The sequence below is a fragment of the Equus caballus genome, chromosome 18 (assembly GCF_041296265.1).
Source record: "Equus caballus isolate H_3958 breed thoroughbred chromosome 18, TB-T2T, whole genome shotgun sequence".
In the NCBI taxonomy this organism is placed as follows: domain Eukaryota; kingdom Metazoa; phylum Chordata; class Mammalia; order Perissodactyla; family Equidae; genus Equus; species Equus caballus.
The window spans coordinates 32630239-32644776 of NC_091701.1; the positions used below are offsets into that span (position 1 = coordinate 32630239).

The 14538-nt window shown below is 38.6% G+C and overlaps 1 protein-coding gene across 8 annotated transcripts in view; it reads left to right on the plus strand.

The window, feature by feature from the left end:
* The window catches only part of LYPD6 (LY6/PLAUR domain containing 6), a 127436-nt gene that overhangs the window by 101997 nt on the left and 10901 nt on the right, over nucleotides 1–14538 (plus strand). For 7 of the 8 annotated variants that reach the window (XR_011428209.1, XR_002801541.2, XM_023622866.2 and 4 more), the window contains one exon: nucleotides 1569–1667. The exons of the other annotated variant lie outside the window; for it this stretch is intronic. Coding sequence is in view for 5 of the 7 variants with exons in the window: in XM_023622866.2 (XP_023478634.1) it covers nucleotides 1569–1667 (99 nt within the window). In the remaining 2 variants the exon portion in view is untranslated. The remainder of the gene's footprint in view (nucleotides 1–1568; nucleotides 1668–14538) is intronic. 8 annotated transcript variants of the gene reach the window in all.

The window sequence follows — 14538 nt, forward strand, 5'->3', positions numbered from 1 at the left end:
AACACAAGTTCTGTTTATGAAAGGCAAAACTCTAAGCAGCAAAGCAAGCAAATGATTAGTGCTAAGCAGCCAGTAACACAGCCTTCTCACTGTTGGTGAGAAGGCCTGACATTCCCTGTGGATCCTTGTCCTTAAATGCCAAGGAGGCCTGGTGTGCTGGGCCCTCTCTAGAGCATGACTCATGGGATGCCTCCCACCTGAGCGTAGATGCAGGGCGAGGAATACAAGAACCTAGAGGACGGTCTCGTAGGAAGGCAGGAAGAGATGACTCGGGTGAGGAGAGCAGGGGATCAATAGGAGGGCTTTTTGGAATTATGCATCCCTTGGGCTGGAGCTGGGACCCTGTAGTGCATCCACATCCCCACGTGTCCTCAGCATGCTACCCCATTGGACACTGGACATTGGACATGGGCCTGAGAGGCCCCTTAGGAGGGTCACCTCTGCACAGACAGCATGTATTTTAGCAATGAAGACTCTCCTCTTAGCTGATACTTACCATTCCCAGGAATTCTTAACCATGTCACATCTGACCGATAAAAATATTAGATTGAACCAAAGAAATTGCCAATTTTGTAGGTAAAGAATGGTCAAACATCAGAAGATTTTTAATGATTGAACCTATTATTTATATTTACATGTTGACATGCCTACATAAGTTGACACAAAAATAAATTGTTGGAAAGCCAGAGTGCCTTTTTTAGTTGAAATTTGTATTGAGATAATTGTAGATTCAAAAGTAAGAAATAATGTAGACAGATTCTGTGTATATTTTACCCAATTTCTGCCAGTGGGAACATTTTGAAAGACTGTAGAATAATAGCATAACCAGGTTATTGACATTGATATGTCAATCCACCAGTCTTATTCAGACCTCCCCAGTTTTACATGTGTTCATTTGTGTGTATTTTGTGTGTGTGTATTTATTTCTACATGATTTTATCACATGTAGGTTTGTGTATCCACTACCAAGTCAAGACACTAAACAGTTTCAGCAACACAAGGATTCCTCCTGTTGGCCTCACACCCACCTCCCTCTAATCCTCCCTACTACCATTCCCATCCTTAACACCTGGAAACCACTAATCTTTCCTCCATTTCTAAAATTTCCTCATTTTAAAAATATTACCTAAATGGAATCATGTTACAGCATATAACCTTTTGGGACTGACTTTTTTCATTCAGCATAATTCCCTGGAAATTCATCCATGTTGTTAAATGTATTAATAGTTCATTTTTATTGCTGACTAGTATTCCATAGTATGGATATACCACAGTTTGTTTAGCCATACACCCTTTAAAGGACGTCTGGGTGGTTTTCAGTTTTTGGCTATTATGAATAAAGTTGCTGTAAAGATTTGTACAGATTTTTTGTGTGAGTTTTCATTTTTCAGGGGTAAATGCCCAAGAGTGCAATTGCTGAATCATATGGTAGTTGCATGTTTAGTTTTTTAAGAAACTGCCAGGCTATCTTGAGAATCCTTTTAAAAAAATGAAAATGTCTCACTTCACAATTCAAGATTCTGTGCTCAGTCTAAAACGTTAATCTTTTCTCTTGATCCTTTTTGTAGCCACACCATATCCTGGTGGATTTAAGTGTTTCACCTGTGAAAAGGCGGCAGACAATTATGAGTGCAACCGATGGGCTCCAGACATCTATTGTCCTCGAGGTAAACTCTCAGTAGACAGATTGGGGTCCCCAGAGCTGTCCGTGAGTGAAAAGCCCTGCTGACTCTGACACATGCAGAGAGAGAGGCATGCTTGCCATCTCAACCGCTTCTCTTGTCTAAAGCTAAGAGTAGATCTTTCATACCACACCAATAACTTATCATCAGAGACTCAGAGACATGAACTGATCCATAGGATTGCCCCCTTTCTCGTGAAGCATTGTTGGAGCTCCAAAAGAGGTGAGATACTTCCCAGCCCCAGTCCCAGCCAAATGCAGGACAAGAAGAGAACAATCGGCCTGTAATCCACTCTTGGAAGCGTTAGTCACTGCATAGTAACTTCCTTTATGTAAAGTATAAATCGATGTTCATATAAAGACTCCATTTATTACATAGCTTGCCAGAGGCTTCTTCTATCCTGAGACTGCATGAAAGCTAGAATTCTGAATGTCATCACTGCACAATAAAAACCCTGAGCTTTTTAAACTATTAAGTTCTCTTTGAAGGGTGATGGATGCCCATCGAAGCATGAAATTTCAACTCAAAGGCCCATTTCAAAATGAAGGAGATGCTTCGTATTCATATCATATCTCATTTATCCTATTGAATTAAAAAGGAGGTTATATTTGGCTATGGAGTCACTGTTAATTGGCTGTTTTATTTTTGGAGAAAAGTCGCTTCATTTGATGGGGAGATGATTTGGACAGAGCATTTTATTGACAAATGTTTGAGCAAGTGGTGAGATGGGCTTCGCTGCTGATCTAATTCAGTTGTTCAAATGACTGAACACACCAACACCAAATCTGTTTTTTTCAACGTAATGCAAGAGCTCATCCTCAGCCCAGTGAAAGGCACTTTGTGTCTCCCGGATGACTGGATATTGGGAGAGCATGGAAACTGCAATTAAGAGACAAGTGTCATCTACCTAAGCCAGTACTATTTAACCCCATGAGTCCCCACCTAGGTTACCCAGTAGGAACACCTGTGGGTCTTTTCAGAATCACTGGAACCTGTGCCTGCCTATACCAGTGGTTCTCTGACTTGAGCATGATCATCATTCTCTGGAGGACTTATTAAAACACAAATTTCTGCCTCCCTCTGCCCTCCCTTCTTCCAAGTTTCTGATTCAGCAAGTCTGAGATTGGGCCTGAGAATTTGAGTTTCTCAAGCATTCCCAAGTGACGCAGATGCTGCTGGTGTGCACATCATGTATTAAGAACCACAGCTCTACACAAATTGAGCCAGCATCTCTGAGATGAGGGCCCTGCATGCGTGTTTTTAAATATCCCAGGTGATTCTAATGAACAGTCACAGGCAAGAACACCTGGGAGCTTGTCTCCCCAGTACTAGAAAGTGAAATGTAGTGTTGTCATTGCTAGATTCCTCTTGTTTACTTGGAGGTAGACATGCTAATGGGAAAGATCAAAGGGAAGAGAAAAATATGGAGAAACTAAAGATTGGCTTAGTCACAAGCTAGATATCCAGCCATCTGGGTAATCAAAGATAAGTCCTGTCCACATTGCCTTCTGCAGTCACGTGCTCATTTCAGAATGAGCCAGAGTTTTCTAACATCATCACTGCAGAACGAACGTTTTGGTAGGTTGCTGATGGACCTGGTTAAACCACTGCTTCTCAAACTTGACGGAACATTGAAATGAAGGGGTGAAATTTTAAAACACTGATGCCTGGGTCCATTCCCAGAGATTCATATTTAAATGGCATGGGGTGCAGCCAGGCATAAGGATTTTTACAAGCTCCCCAGGTGGTTTTAATATGCAGCAAAATTTGAGAACCACTGTAAACAGTGATTCTGGACAAAAACAGGATAATTTGCTTGTATAGCCAATAACCTTTGTGCTGGTTCCTGCTGGGACAAAGCTGGCAGATTTGCTTTTGAAACTGTTGCCACTGGCCAGAGCTGCTGTACAGGAAACGGGGCAGTGTTCTCTCAGTGTTGCCCTAGCAGAGATGATGCAGAGGAAAGGGAGCATTGTGACTCGGTGCTCTCTTGGACTTTGGGTCATAATTCTTAGAGGTCCAGTCCAAGTCTGGTGGTCCACAAGTATGTCTCTGTCACAAAGAAAAACCAGCGGCCAGTAGCACTCAGCTTGAATTCCTCTCAGAAAAAGAGAAAGTTCCATCTTTCTTTTCTTCTTTTTTTTTTTTTTGAGTAAGTTCCATCTTGATGCTTTCATTTGAGGTCAAATCTATCCTTCTAGTGTACAGATACCTAACAGTATCAGAGATCTTGACACAATTTCTTCTTTTCCCTTTTATTTTCCTCCCACTTTTGTCTTTTTGTCCTTAAATTTTTAAAGATAAATGGAAAGTTATGCCCTCAGGTTCATGACACAGAACAACCATGCCAGGCCCTTTGGGGGACCATGCAGTGAAAGATCAGAATCTGGTTTCTTCTTTCAAGGAACAGGCAGTTTAGCTGGGGAGATAAGATCTGAACATATCAAGTGTCAAAATAGCAGGACACAGGCAAGCGCCAGATGAAACATGGCATTAAATGCTGTGGCAGTTTAAGGGAAGAATTGCTACTTGGGGGCTGAGGTGGCCAGTGACAGTATCATGGGCTGGAAAGATGGCAGCAGCCCAACAAGTGGTCAATAGAGGTAAAGGTTGAAGAGGGTGTGTCTTCCAGGAAGTCACTCAGAACAAAGGCATGGAGACAGGGTTCCCCAAGTTTAGTGGATTTGGAGAGACCTGAACTGGGTAGGGCAACTAGTTTATGTCGAACAATAGTAGGGGTAGAGTCATGGAGCCAGGTTGTTTTGTGGGGCCTTGGACATCAGGTAAGGAGTGAGGACTAAAGCGAGAAGAGATGAAGCCATGCTCAGTTTCTTTCTTGACCAGCCACGTTTCTCATGAGCCACCTTGCCTTTCCTCTGGGTTTTCTCCAGATTGTACGAATAATGAAAATAATGCCATTGTTATTAGATTAAAATATAAAATGTTTCTAATTGCTGAAATCTACTGACTAACCCTATATTTGTTTTTCCTGTTTGTTATTAGTTCATTTGAAGCAGCTATAGGATTACCAACAGGCTTAGGAAGGGCAGCTCAGTAGCTGCTATGGAAAGACATCCAGCTTTCTGGGACATCCCTGGTTTTTTGTTTATTTTGTGATATATATAGGTTTTAATTATCATATGACATGAAAGTAACTTGTTGAAAGTGAAAAAAATCATTTCATGTATTTAACCTTATCTCTATGGAATAAGCTCACATCCCAAGTTGCTTAGGGGATGGCCTGAATTTCAAGAATCTTCAAAAGCTAACTTCAGTCATGTGGATGCACACAGAGACTTAGTGGCTGAGGCTAAGCTTGCTTACAGGTTCAACAGTGTTGTTGTGAATCATCATTTGGTCAAATAAGCATCAAGAAAGCCTTGCCCTAACTAGAATTGCTCTGACCAGCAGTGGTGGCTTCAGCCAGCCACTTCTAGGTAACTCAGGTTCCCCATCACTCTTAGTTTCAAAATATGTTTGTAAGTACTTCCTCCTTTATCACACTGTTATTGCCTCTGGCACTTACAGATTCATGGTACCATACTCCCTCCCTAGAAATGAGAATTTAAGATGCCCTCCATAATGGACTCTCATTGCTTCACTTGCTGGGCTTCCATTTCATCTTTGGTCCCTGAGCACTTCCTTTCCAATAACCTTAATTTCATCAACCACCCATTATAAATCTGTGCAGTTTTCTTGACTTTGTGAACCAGAATGGGAAAGGATCTTGAAATCATATTATATGAGGGAGCACTTGAAGGGACTCATGAAGGAAAACAAGAGTTGAGTGTCACATGCTCAGATCCATGTGGTTTTGCCTGTGACTTTTCTCTGTGCTACAAGATTAAAAGCTCCTTGAGAGAGGGACTGTATAAGTGTTAAGAGTCTGTGGAATTAAATGTCAAGTCAAAAACATTACAGTTTTTTAAAAGGCTTATTCTTAGGAGGATACCTAAGCCGCCAAGGATTTTATGTTCCTTCTTAATTATGAAGTGCAGATGCCTCCCTCTGAGGCAGAACCTTCTTTCAAAGTTATTGCTGATATAAAATCAGACCAAGAGAAATCTTAAGATAGAGGGACACGTATCCTTTTGGTTCTAGCTTCTGTGCTGCTCACTATTTTTCTGTGAAAGTGAAGAAAAAGCTGGGCATGTCCCTTGACGACTGTTTCTATATACATTATCTGGTGTAAGCAGGAAATATAAATGTGATCCCCAGCTCAACTGAAGACAAGCCCCGTGGTTACAAATTGTCAGGAAAGCCTTCTTTATTGTTGACTTTTTGTCAGACAGAGCCCAGGCTGAGACAGACAACCTTTTTGTTTTACTTTACCTAAAGCTGGATTTTTTTTCCTTTTAGGCAATCTTACACTTAGGATATAAGCCCTTCAGGGTTTCTACCACTATACAGGGATCTCTACTCTAGCTGTAAACCCCGTAAGGACCCAAGGCCTTGCATCTTCTTATAGTTTATCTATTAACAGTCCCCCCGACCCCCAGGGTGAAAAAATCAATACCTTACCCAGTGTTGGCCCCTGGGATTTCCCTTACTTTCTGGAGAGTTCATCTGTACATTTACAAAAGGTATGGGTTATATGTCATCCAATACTTGTGGCTGCTGTGTAATGAGATATGTTCAGATGATATTGCTAAATGATAGTCTTAGACTTCCTCCTTTTTTTAAAATAAGTTTGTTAAAGTTTGACATACATACCAGAAAGTGAACAGATCATAAGTGCACAGCTTGTTGAATTTCCACAAAGTGAACAAGCTGTGTGTCTGTCAGCTGTGTTGAGCAATAGAACCCCAGAAGGCTACCGGGATCCCCGAGTCATTACACTGAACCTCCCAAAGGTAACACAATTGTGACTGCTGTCACTGAGCTTTATATAAATGGAACCATGCAGAATGAACTCCTTTCTTTCCCACATTCTATATGTGAAATTCAGCCATGGCTTTGTGAATAGCAAAGTCATTCTTTCTCACAGATGTATAGTAGATCATTATGTAAGTACAGTAAAATTAATCCATCCCACTGTTGATGGACCTTGGGGTTGTTTCCAGGTTTTGAATGCTCTGAGCATCCTTGTGCATGTCTTTTGGTCACGTGTGTACGCATTTCTGCTCGGTCTGTCCCAGGGAGCAGGGTTGCCGGGCATGCAGCACATAACGCTTTGGCTTTACCGGATCCTGCCTACCTGTTTTCCAGACTTGCTGTGCCAATTTATACTCTCCCCAGCAGTGGCTGAGAGTGCCAGTTACTAGACAACCTTGTCAACACTTAGTATTGACAGAAACACTAGAAGCTAGAAGTTAATGGAATGACATTTTTAAAGTGGTGAAAGTAAATGACTGCCAGCCTAGAATTCTTTACTGAGACTGTCAGCCTCCTTTCTCTGTACTTTCCTTCTCTCCAGCTGCCCTACAAGCTCTGAGTTCCTGTTTGTGCCTCCCAATCCCCTTGAGACTGACAGAGGCCCAGCTCAGCTTCTCTGCCCCTTCACCCAGCTTTCTGCCTGGCTTCTTCGCCCCTCCACTTGTGCTCCTTTTGAATCAGCAGGTGCCTCGAGGGAAGAACAGCTAGAGAATGCCAAGCTCAACTCAATGCGTTCATTTCGCTGGTATCTTGCTCCACCAATCCTATTTGCCCTGGTGGCTCGCCTATGCTTTCACACAGATTTTTGTTGTTATTTTTATTTTGTCGGACTATTTTAATTTTGTTCTACCATTTCTTGGTAAGAAGGTATACGCCACTCCATCTCAGCTGGCATTGTAATTCTCAGATTTACTCTTTAATTAGAATTTTTCCAGCAGTTTTTTAACCAAAAGTACTACTAGCAACCTAAACAAGATTTTTTTTTGTACTCTGAGAGCATCTAACCTACTCCAGTTCACAGTGTTTTTGTCCAGGTATTTTCTGTTAGCACAGTGGCCTCAGGTAGGAAGCAGCCATTTGATGGTTTTGCCTTACCGCTTTTAATTACTGTCCACTGTAAAGTCTGGTTTACTTGCACTGCATTTACATGCTTTCCCATCCACCTTTTTGGCCTTTGTCTGGTAATAAGCACATTACTTTCTGAATTTCAGTGATTTGCTTTAAAAGAGAGTTTCCTCAAGTGAGTGTGTCACCTGTCCTTAAGAGGTGTGGACGGTCTTTTTTTAAAAAGAGGGAAGTATCTGTTTGGCAATTTCTTCACGAGACGCTGACTGCAGGCTAAAGGAGAGCAGTCATGACTCAATCAGGATGATGAGTATTTAGTTATTTTTAATTTCTGCCTTGAAAAATTTCTTACTTAGGACAAGAAGGGAAAAAAGTATTTTTTTAGGGGTCTCCGGAGAGTAATTGATAGGACTAAGAAAGCCAAGAGATTAATCTGATGCCTGGGTACCAGAGACCATGTGATAATTCCTTATTAGGGTACGCTTTAAATAATTCAGCTTAACTGCAGCTCATTTTGTAGTTCATCCTTTTCATAAGTCTGTTTTCTTTCATCTTGGATTCTTTTTTCTTTCACTTTTATTTAACTGAACTTATAATTGAAATATAACATACATACAGAATAGTGAACAGCATGATGAACTTTCACAAATTGAGCACACCATGAAAGCAGTGCTCAGATTAAGAAATTGACCACTTTCAGCAGCTCAGAAGCTTCTCGCATGTCTGTTTTCTGTCACTGTCCCTACCACCAAGGATATTGTTATGGACTGAATTGTGTCCTCCCACCCCAAATTTCTATGTTGAAGTCCTAACCTCCAGTACCACTAAAAGTGACTGTATATGAATAGAGGGGCTTTGAAGAGATAATTGAGGTTAAATTATGTCATTAGGGTGGATTCTAATCCAGTATGACTGGTGTCTTTATAAGAAGAAGAAAGTAGGACACAGACGTACACAGAGGAAAGACCATGTAAAGAAACAGGGAGAAGATACCCATGTGCAAGCCAAGGAGAGAGGCCTCAGAAGAACTTAACCTTGCTGACACCTTGGCCTTGGACTTCCAGCCTCCAGAACTGTGAAAAAAAAATTTCTGCTGTTTAAGCCACCCAGTCTATGCTACTTTGTTAAGGCAGCCCCAGCCAGCTAATATGGTTATTCTCATGATTCCCAATAGCATAGATTAGTTTTGCCTCTTATTGGGTTCTTTAATAGAAATGGAATCATACAGTATATACTATTTTGTATCTGACTTCTTTCACTCAATATTATGGGAGATTCATCCATTCTGTTAGACCTACTTGTAGTCCACTCATTCTCATTGCTGTGTGAATATATGCCATAATTTATTTATTCATTCTACCACTGGGCATTTTTATAGTTTCCAGGATTTTTTTGGTATAGATAGTTCTTCTATGAATGTTATAGTACTTATCATTTCTGTTGGAGATATATTTAGGGATGAAATTGCTGATTCATAGAATATGTTTAGGTTTAGATTTAGTAGATCCTGGCAAACAATTTTCCAAAGTAGTTATACTAGGTGAAAGTTGCACTTCTGGTTGAGATATAGTGTTATTTCACTTTCAAATTTGATTATACCATTCAAAATTCCAGAAATGGAAGAGATGTTATAGATTTCATAGAACTAAACTAAAATGCTTTAATTTGGTTCAACTTTGAGTTGAAGAGCTCAGATAAATGTATCCTCACCCATCCATCTCTATTCTTAATGTATTAAGTGCCTGCTATATTGTGCAAAGCCCTGTTCTATATACTGGAGAGAAGGCAGACATGAACAAGAATGGGCCTTATTCTCAAGAAGATTATAATCTAGAACAGTGGATCTTAACTGGGGGTGATTTTTTTTCCCCAAGGGACATCTGGGGACATTTTTGGTTGTCACAATTGTGGGTGCTAATGGCATTTAGTGGGAAGAGGCCATAGATGCTGCTAAATATCCTAACTGCACAGGTCGGTCCTGAAAAACAATTATCTAGCCCCAAATGTCAGAAGTGCTGAGGGCTTCTGAAATGATGAAGTAGATGTACTTTTCTGTTCCTCCTGCTAAGAACAACTAAAACTCCTGAACATTATATACATTAAAGAAAGAAAAAAAGACTCTGAAAGATGGATAGAAAAAAGCAGAATAGCTAAGGACCTCAAGATCCATGGAATGATTCAGTGGGGAATTCTCTGGGTTTTCTTTTTGCCTTATATATTCCAGACTTAGAGATGAAGACACTGGCAACCTGGAAAGGCCACAGGCACCAAGAAAATAAATTTCAACAAAAATTTTCTCTCTGTAGCCAAAAGACCAAGAAGGAGGCAGCCTAGAAAGACAGAAAACTAGGCAATAACCGCCCTACCCCAGCCAAACACCACAGAAAAAAATTGTAACCCCACCCATGCCAGCAGAGGCTTGATAGAGGGCCTAGACTTCTACCCTCAACAGGCTGTAATGAAACACACCAACCTTCCCTGGGGTGGTGTCAGAGAAGGATGAGTAGGAAACTTTTTTTGCCCCTGGATGGGAATGAGGCCTGCCCCAAATGGTGTCAGTAGAGACCATGTTGGGGGCCTGGACTTCTACCTCCATCCAACAATAATGAGGTGGTTCTCCCTGGCACTGCTGAGATTGTGTTGGAGAAGGCCTCATGGAGAGTCAGAACTTCACCAGTGCCCAGTGGTAATGAGGCCACACACACGCCTTGTGGCATCAGTAGAGGCCACGTGGGGATCATTAACAAGGCACTTCTACCACTCTCAGCCAGGATGGTATCATAGGAAACCTAGCAGGGAACTGGAAATCCCACTTCCACCCAGAAATCATGAGGGGATCCCTCTCAGGTGTGAAAGGGGACAGAGTGGAGAACCTGGTCTTCTACCTCGACCTAGCAGTAATGAGGCAGCACCCCTTCCTTCCCCTTCTGGGACTGTGTCAGAGGAAGTCAGCTAAAATGGAAGGTTTAAATAAGATCAAGAATGTCATTGCATAATACCAAAATGTCTAGGTTTAATCAAAAATCATTTGTCATACCAGGAAGATCTCAAACAGAATGAAAAATGGCAATTAATAGATACCAACACTGAGATAAAAAGATGTTAGAATTACCTAACAAGGATTCAAAGAAACCATATAAAAATGTTTCAATGAGTAATTACAAATACACTTGAACAAACAAATGAAACAGTAAAATATCAGCAAAGAAATAGAAAATATAAGAAGAACCAAATAGAAATTTCAGAACTCTAAAATACAGTAATGGAAATAAAAACTCAATAGCAGAATGGAAGAGATAGAGGAAAGAATCAGTGAACTGGAAGGTGGAACAATAGAAATTACTAAATCTGAAAAACAGAAAAACTAGACTGAAAAAAAAATGAACTCAGCTTCAGGGATCTGTGGGGATACAACAAAAGATTTAATAGAGTGTCATTGGAGTCTCAAGAGTAGAAAGAGGGCAGAGCTGAAAAAATTACTCAAAGAAATAAAGGATGAAACTTTCCAAATTTGGCAAAAGATAAACTTGCAGATTCAAGAAGCTGTGTGAATCCCAAAGGGGATAAAACTGACTAGAGAAATCCACACAAAGACACATAATCGTCAAACTTCTGAAACTAAAAACTAAGAAAAAATATTGAAACAGCAAGAGAGAAAGAACACCTTATAGGAGAAAAATTATTTGAACAACAAAAAAGTTCTTATCAGAAACCATGGAAGACAGAAAGAAATGGCACAGCATTTTTCAGGTGTTGGAAGAAAAAAAGTCAATGTAGAATCCCACATCCAGAGAAAATATCCTTTAGGAAGGAAGTGGGAAACAAAGACATTCTCAGATGAAGGAAAACTAAGAGAATTTGCCACCAGCAGACTTACCCTACAATGGCTAAAGTAAATTCTCTGTGCAGAAAAGAAATGATAAAAGAAGGAACCTTGGAACATCAGAAAGGAAGAAAGAACACGGTAAGCAAAAATATGTCTTTTACAAAACGATACAACTGTCCTTCTCTTGAGTTTTCTAAGTTATGTTTGATGGTAAAGCAAAAATTATAATGCTGTCTCATGTGGTTCTGAATGTATATAGAGGACTATTTAAAATAATGTTATGGTAAACAAGTGAGGTTAATAGGACATAAAGAGAAAGATTTCTACACTTCCCTTGAAGAGATAAGATGATGATTTCAACAGACTGATAAGTTATGCATATAATTTAATACCTAGAGCAACTGCTAAAGAGAATTTTTACAAAGAGATATACTCAGAAACACTACAGATAAATCAAAATGGAATTCTAAGAAATATTTAAGTAACCAACAAGAATGCAGGAAAAACAAAATAGAGTGACAAAAAAATAGAACAAACATAAAACAAAAATTAAAATGGTAGAATTAAGCCTTACCATATAAATAATTACACTAAACATAAAATTTAAAGAAATGGTTTGGCAGAGTGTTTTAAAACACATGACTCAACTATATGCCATCTGCAAGAAACTCACTTCAAATGTAATGCTGTAGGCAAATTGAAAGTAAAAGGATGGAAAAAATATATCTTGTAAACATTAATCAAAAGCCTTCAGAATAAAAAAAAATTACTAGAGGCAGAGAGGAACATTATATAATGATAAAAGGATCAACCACCAAGAAGACATAGCAGTCTTAAATGTGTATGCACCAAGTAACAGACCTGAAAAATATGTGAAAAAGAATGATAGAAATGAAAGGAGAAACAGATGAATCTACAATTTTAGTTGGAGACTTCAGCAAAACTCAACAATTAGATAGACGGCTAAACAGAAAACCCACAAGGATATAAAAGAACTCAACAATATAATCAACCAACAGGATCTAATTGACATTTATAGACTACTCCACCCAATGACAGCAGAATACACGTTCTTTTCAAGTGTCCATGGAAGATATACCAGAATAAACCCTATTTTTGGCCATAAAACAAACCTTAACAAAATTTTAAAAATTGAAATCATACAGAGTGTGCTCTCTGACACAATGGGATCAAACTGGAAATCAATAACAGAAAGATAACAGGAAGATCATCAAACTCTTGGAAACTAAACAACACACTTCTAAGTAATCCATGAATCAAACATGAAGTCTTAAGGGAAATATAAAAAGACAGTGAACCAAATGAAAATGAAAATATAACATATCAAAATTTGTGGGAGACAGCAAAAGCCATGCTGAGAGAGAAATTTACAGCACTAAATGCATACGTTATAAAAGAGGAAAATCAATAATCTAAGCTCCCTAATAATCCAATAATCCCTAATACTCTTTTTTTCTATTTTTAGAAAAAAGGACATCTGAAATAAACACAACAAAACTAAGCAGAATAAAGAAAATAATAAAGATGAGCAAAAATAAATGGAAAAATGTAGGATAATAAAGGAATACTGTGAACAATTTTACAAACGTAAGTTTGACAACTTAGATGAAATAGACCATACCTCAAAAAACGCAAGCTACCAAAATTCGCCCAACATTAAATAGATAAATGTGAATAGCTCTATAGCTATTAAGAAAAATAGATTTGTAATTTAAAATCTCCCAAAGAAGAAATCTCCAGGCCAGATGATTTCACTGGAGAATTCTATCCCGTTTTTAAAGAAGAATTAACATGAGTTCTATACAATATCTTCCATAAAATAGAAGAGAAGGGAACATTTTTCAATTCATTTTATGAATCTGGAATTATTTGAATCCCAAACCAGACAAAGACAGTATAGAAAAAACCCTACAGTCACAAACATCCTTAATAAAATATTATAAAATAGACTTTAGCAATATATAAAAATAATTATGCACCATGAAAAAGTTGGGCTTATTCCAGGGATGCAAGGATGGTTCAATATTTGAAAATCTATCAATGTAATCCACAGCATTAAAGATTAAAAAATCACATTTTCTTATCAACTGATACAGAAAAAGCATTTGGCAAAATTCAACACCATTCATGATTAAAAACTCTTAGCAAAATAGGAATAGAGAAGAACTTCCTCAACTAGAGAACATTAAAAACCTATGCCTGATATTATACTTAATAGTGAAAAACTGAATGCTTTCCTGTTAAGATCGAGAACTAGGCAAGTATGTTGCATTGACCACTCTAATCCAATGTACTGCTGAAAGTTCTACCCAGTACAATAAGGCAAGAAAAGGAAATAAAAGGCATACAGGTTGTAAAGGAAGAAAGAAAACTGCCCCTTATCACAGATGACATGATTTTCTATGTAGAAAATCCCAACAAATCTACAAAAAACTCCTAGAACTAGTAAGTTCAGCAAGGTCATAAGCTATTAAGATAAACTCACAAAACTCAACTGTCTTTATATATAGATTACCAATTAATGTGGTCCCTGAAGTTAAAATATAATATCATTTATAATTGTTCATAAAAATTAAATACTTAGAATAAATCTAACAAAGCATGTACAGGACTTGTATGCTGAAAACTACAAACACTAATGAAAGAAATCAAAGAAAACCAAATAATTGGAGAGATTTACTATGTTCATAAGTGGAAAGACTCAGTGTAGTAAAGATGTCAATATTCTCCAAATTGATATGCAAGTTTAACATAATTCCTGTCAAAATCTCAGCAAGACTGTTGTAGATATAGACAAAATTATTGTACAATTCATATGGAAAGGTAAGAAACTAGAATAGCTAAAATGATTTTGAAAAAGAGGAATAAAGTGGGAGGAATCAATCTCTCTTTCAAGATTTATGCTACGGCTACAGGAATCAAGACTGGTATTGGCAAAGAGAGAGAAACATAAATCAGTGGCGCAAAATAGAGAACTCAGAAAGAGACACTCAAAAATATGCCAAATTTAATTTTGGCAAGGACGCAAATGCAATCCAATGGAGGACAGATGGCCTTTTCAACAAATCG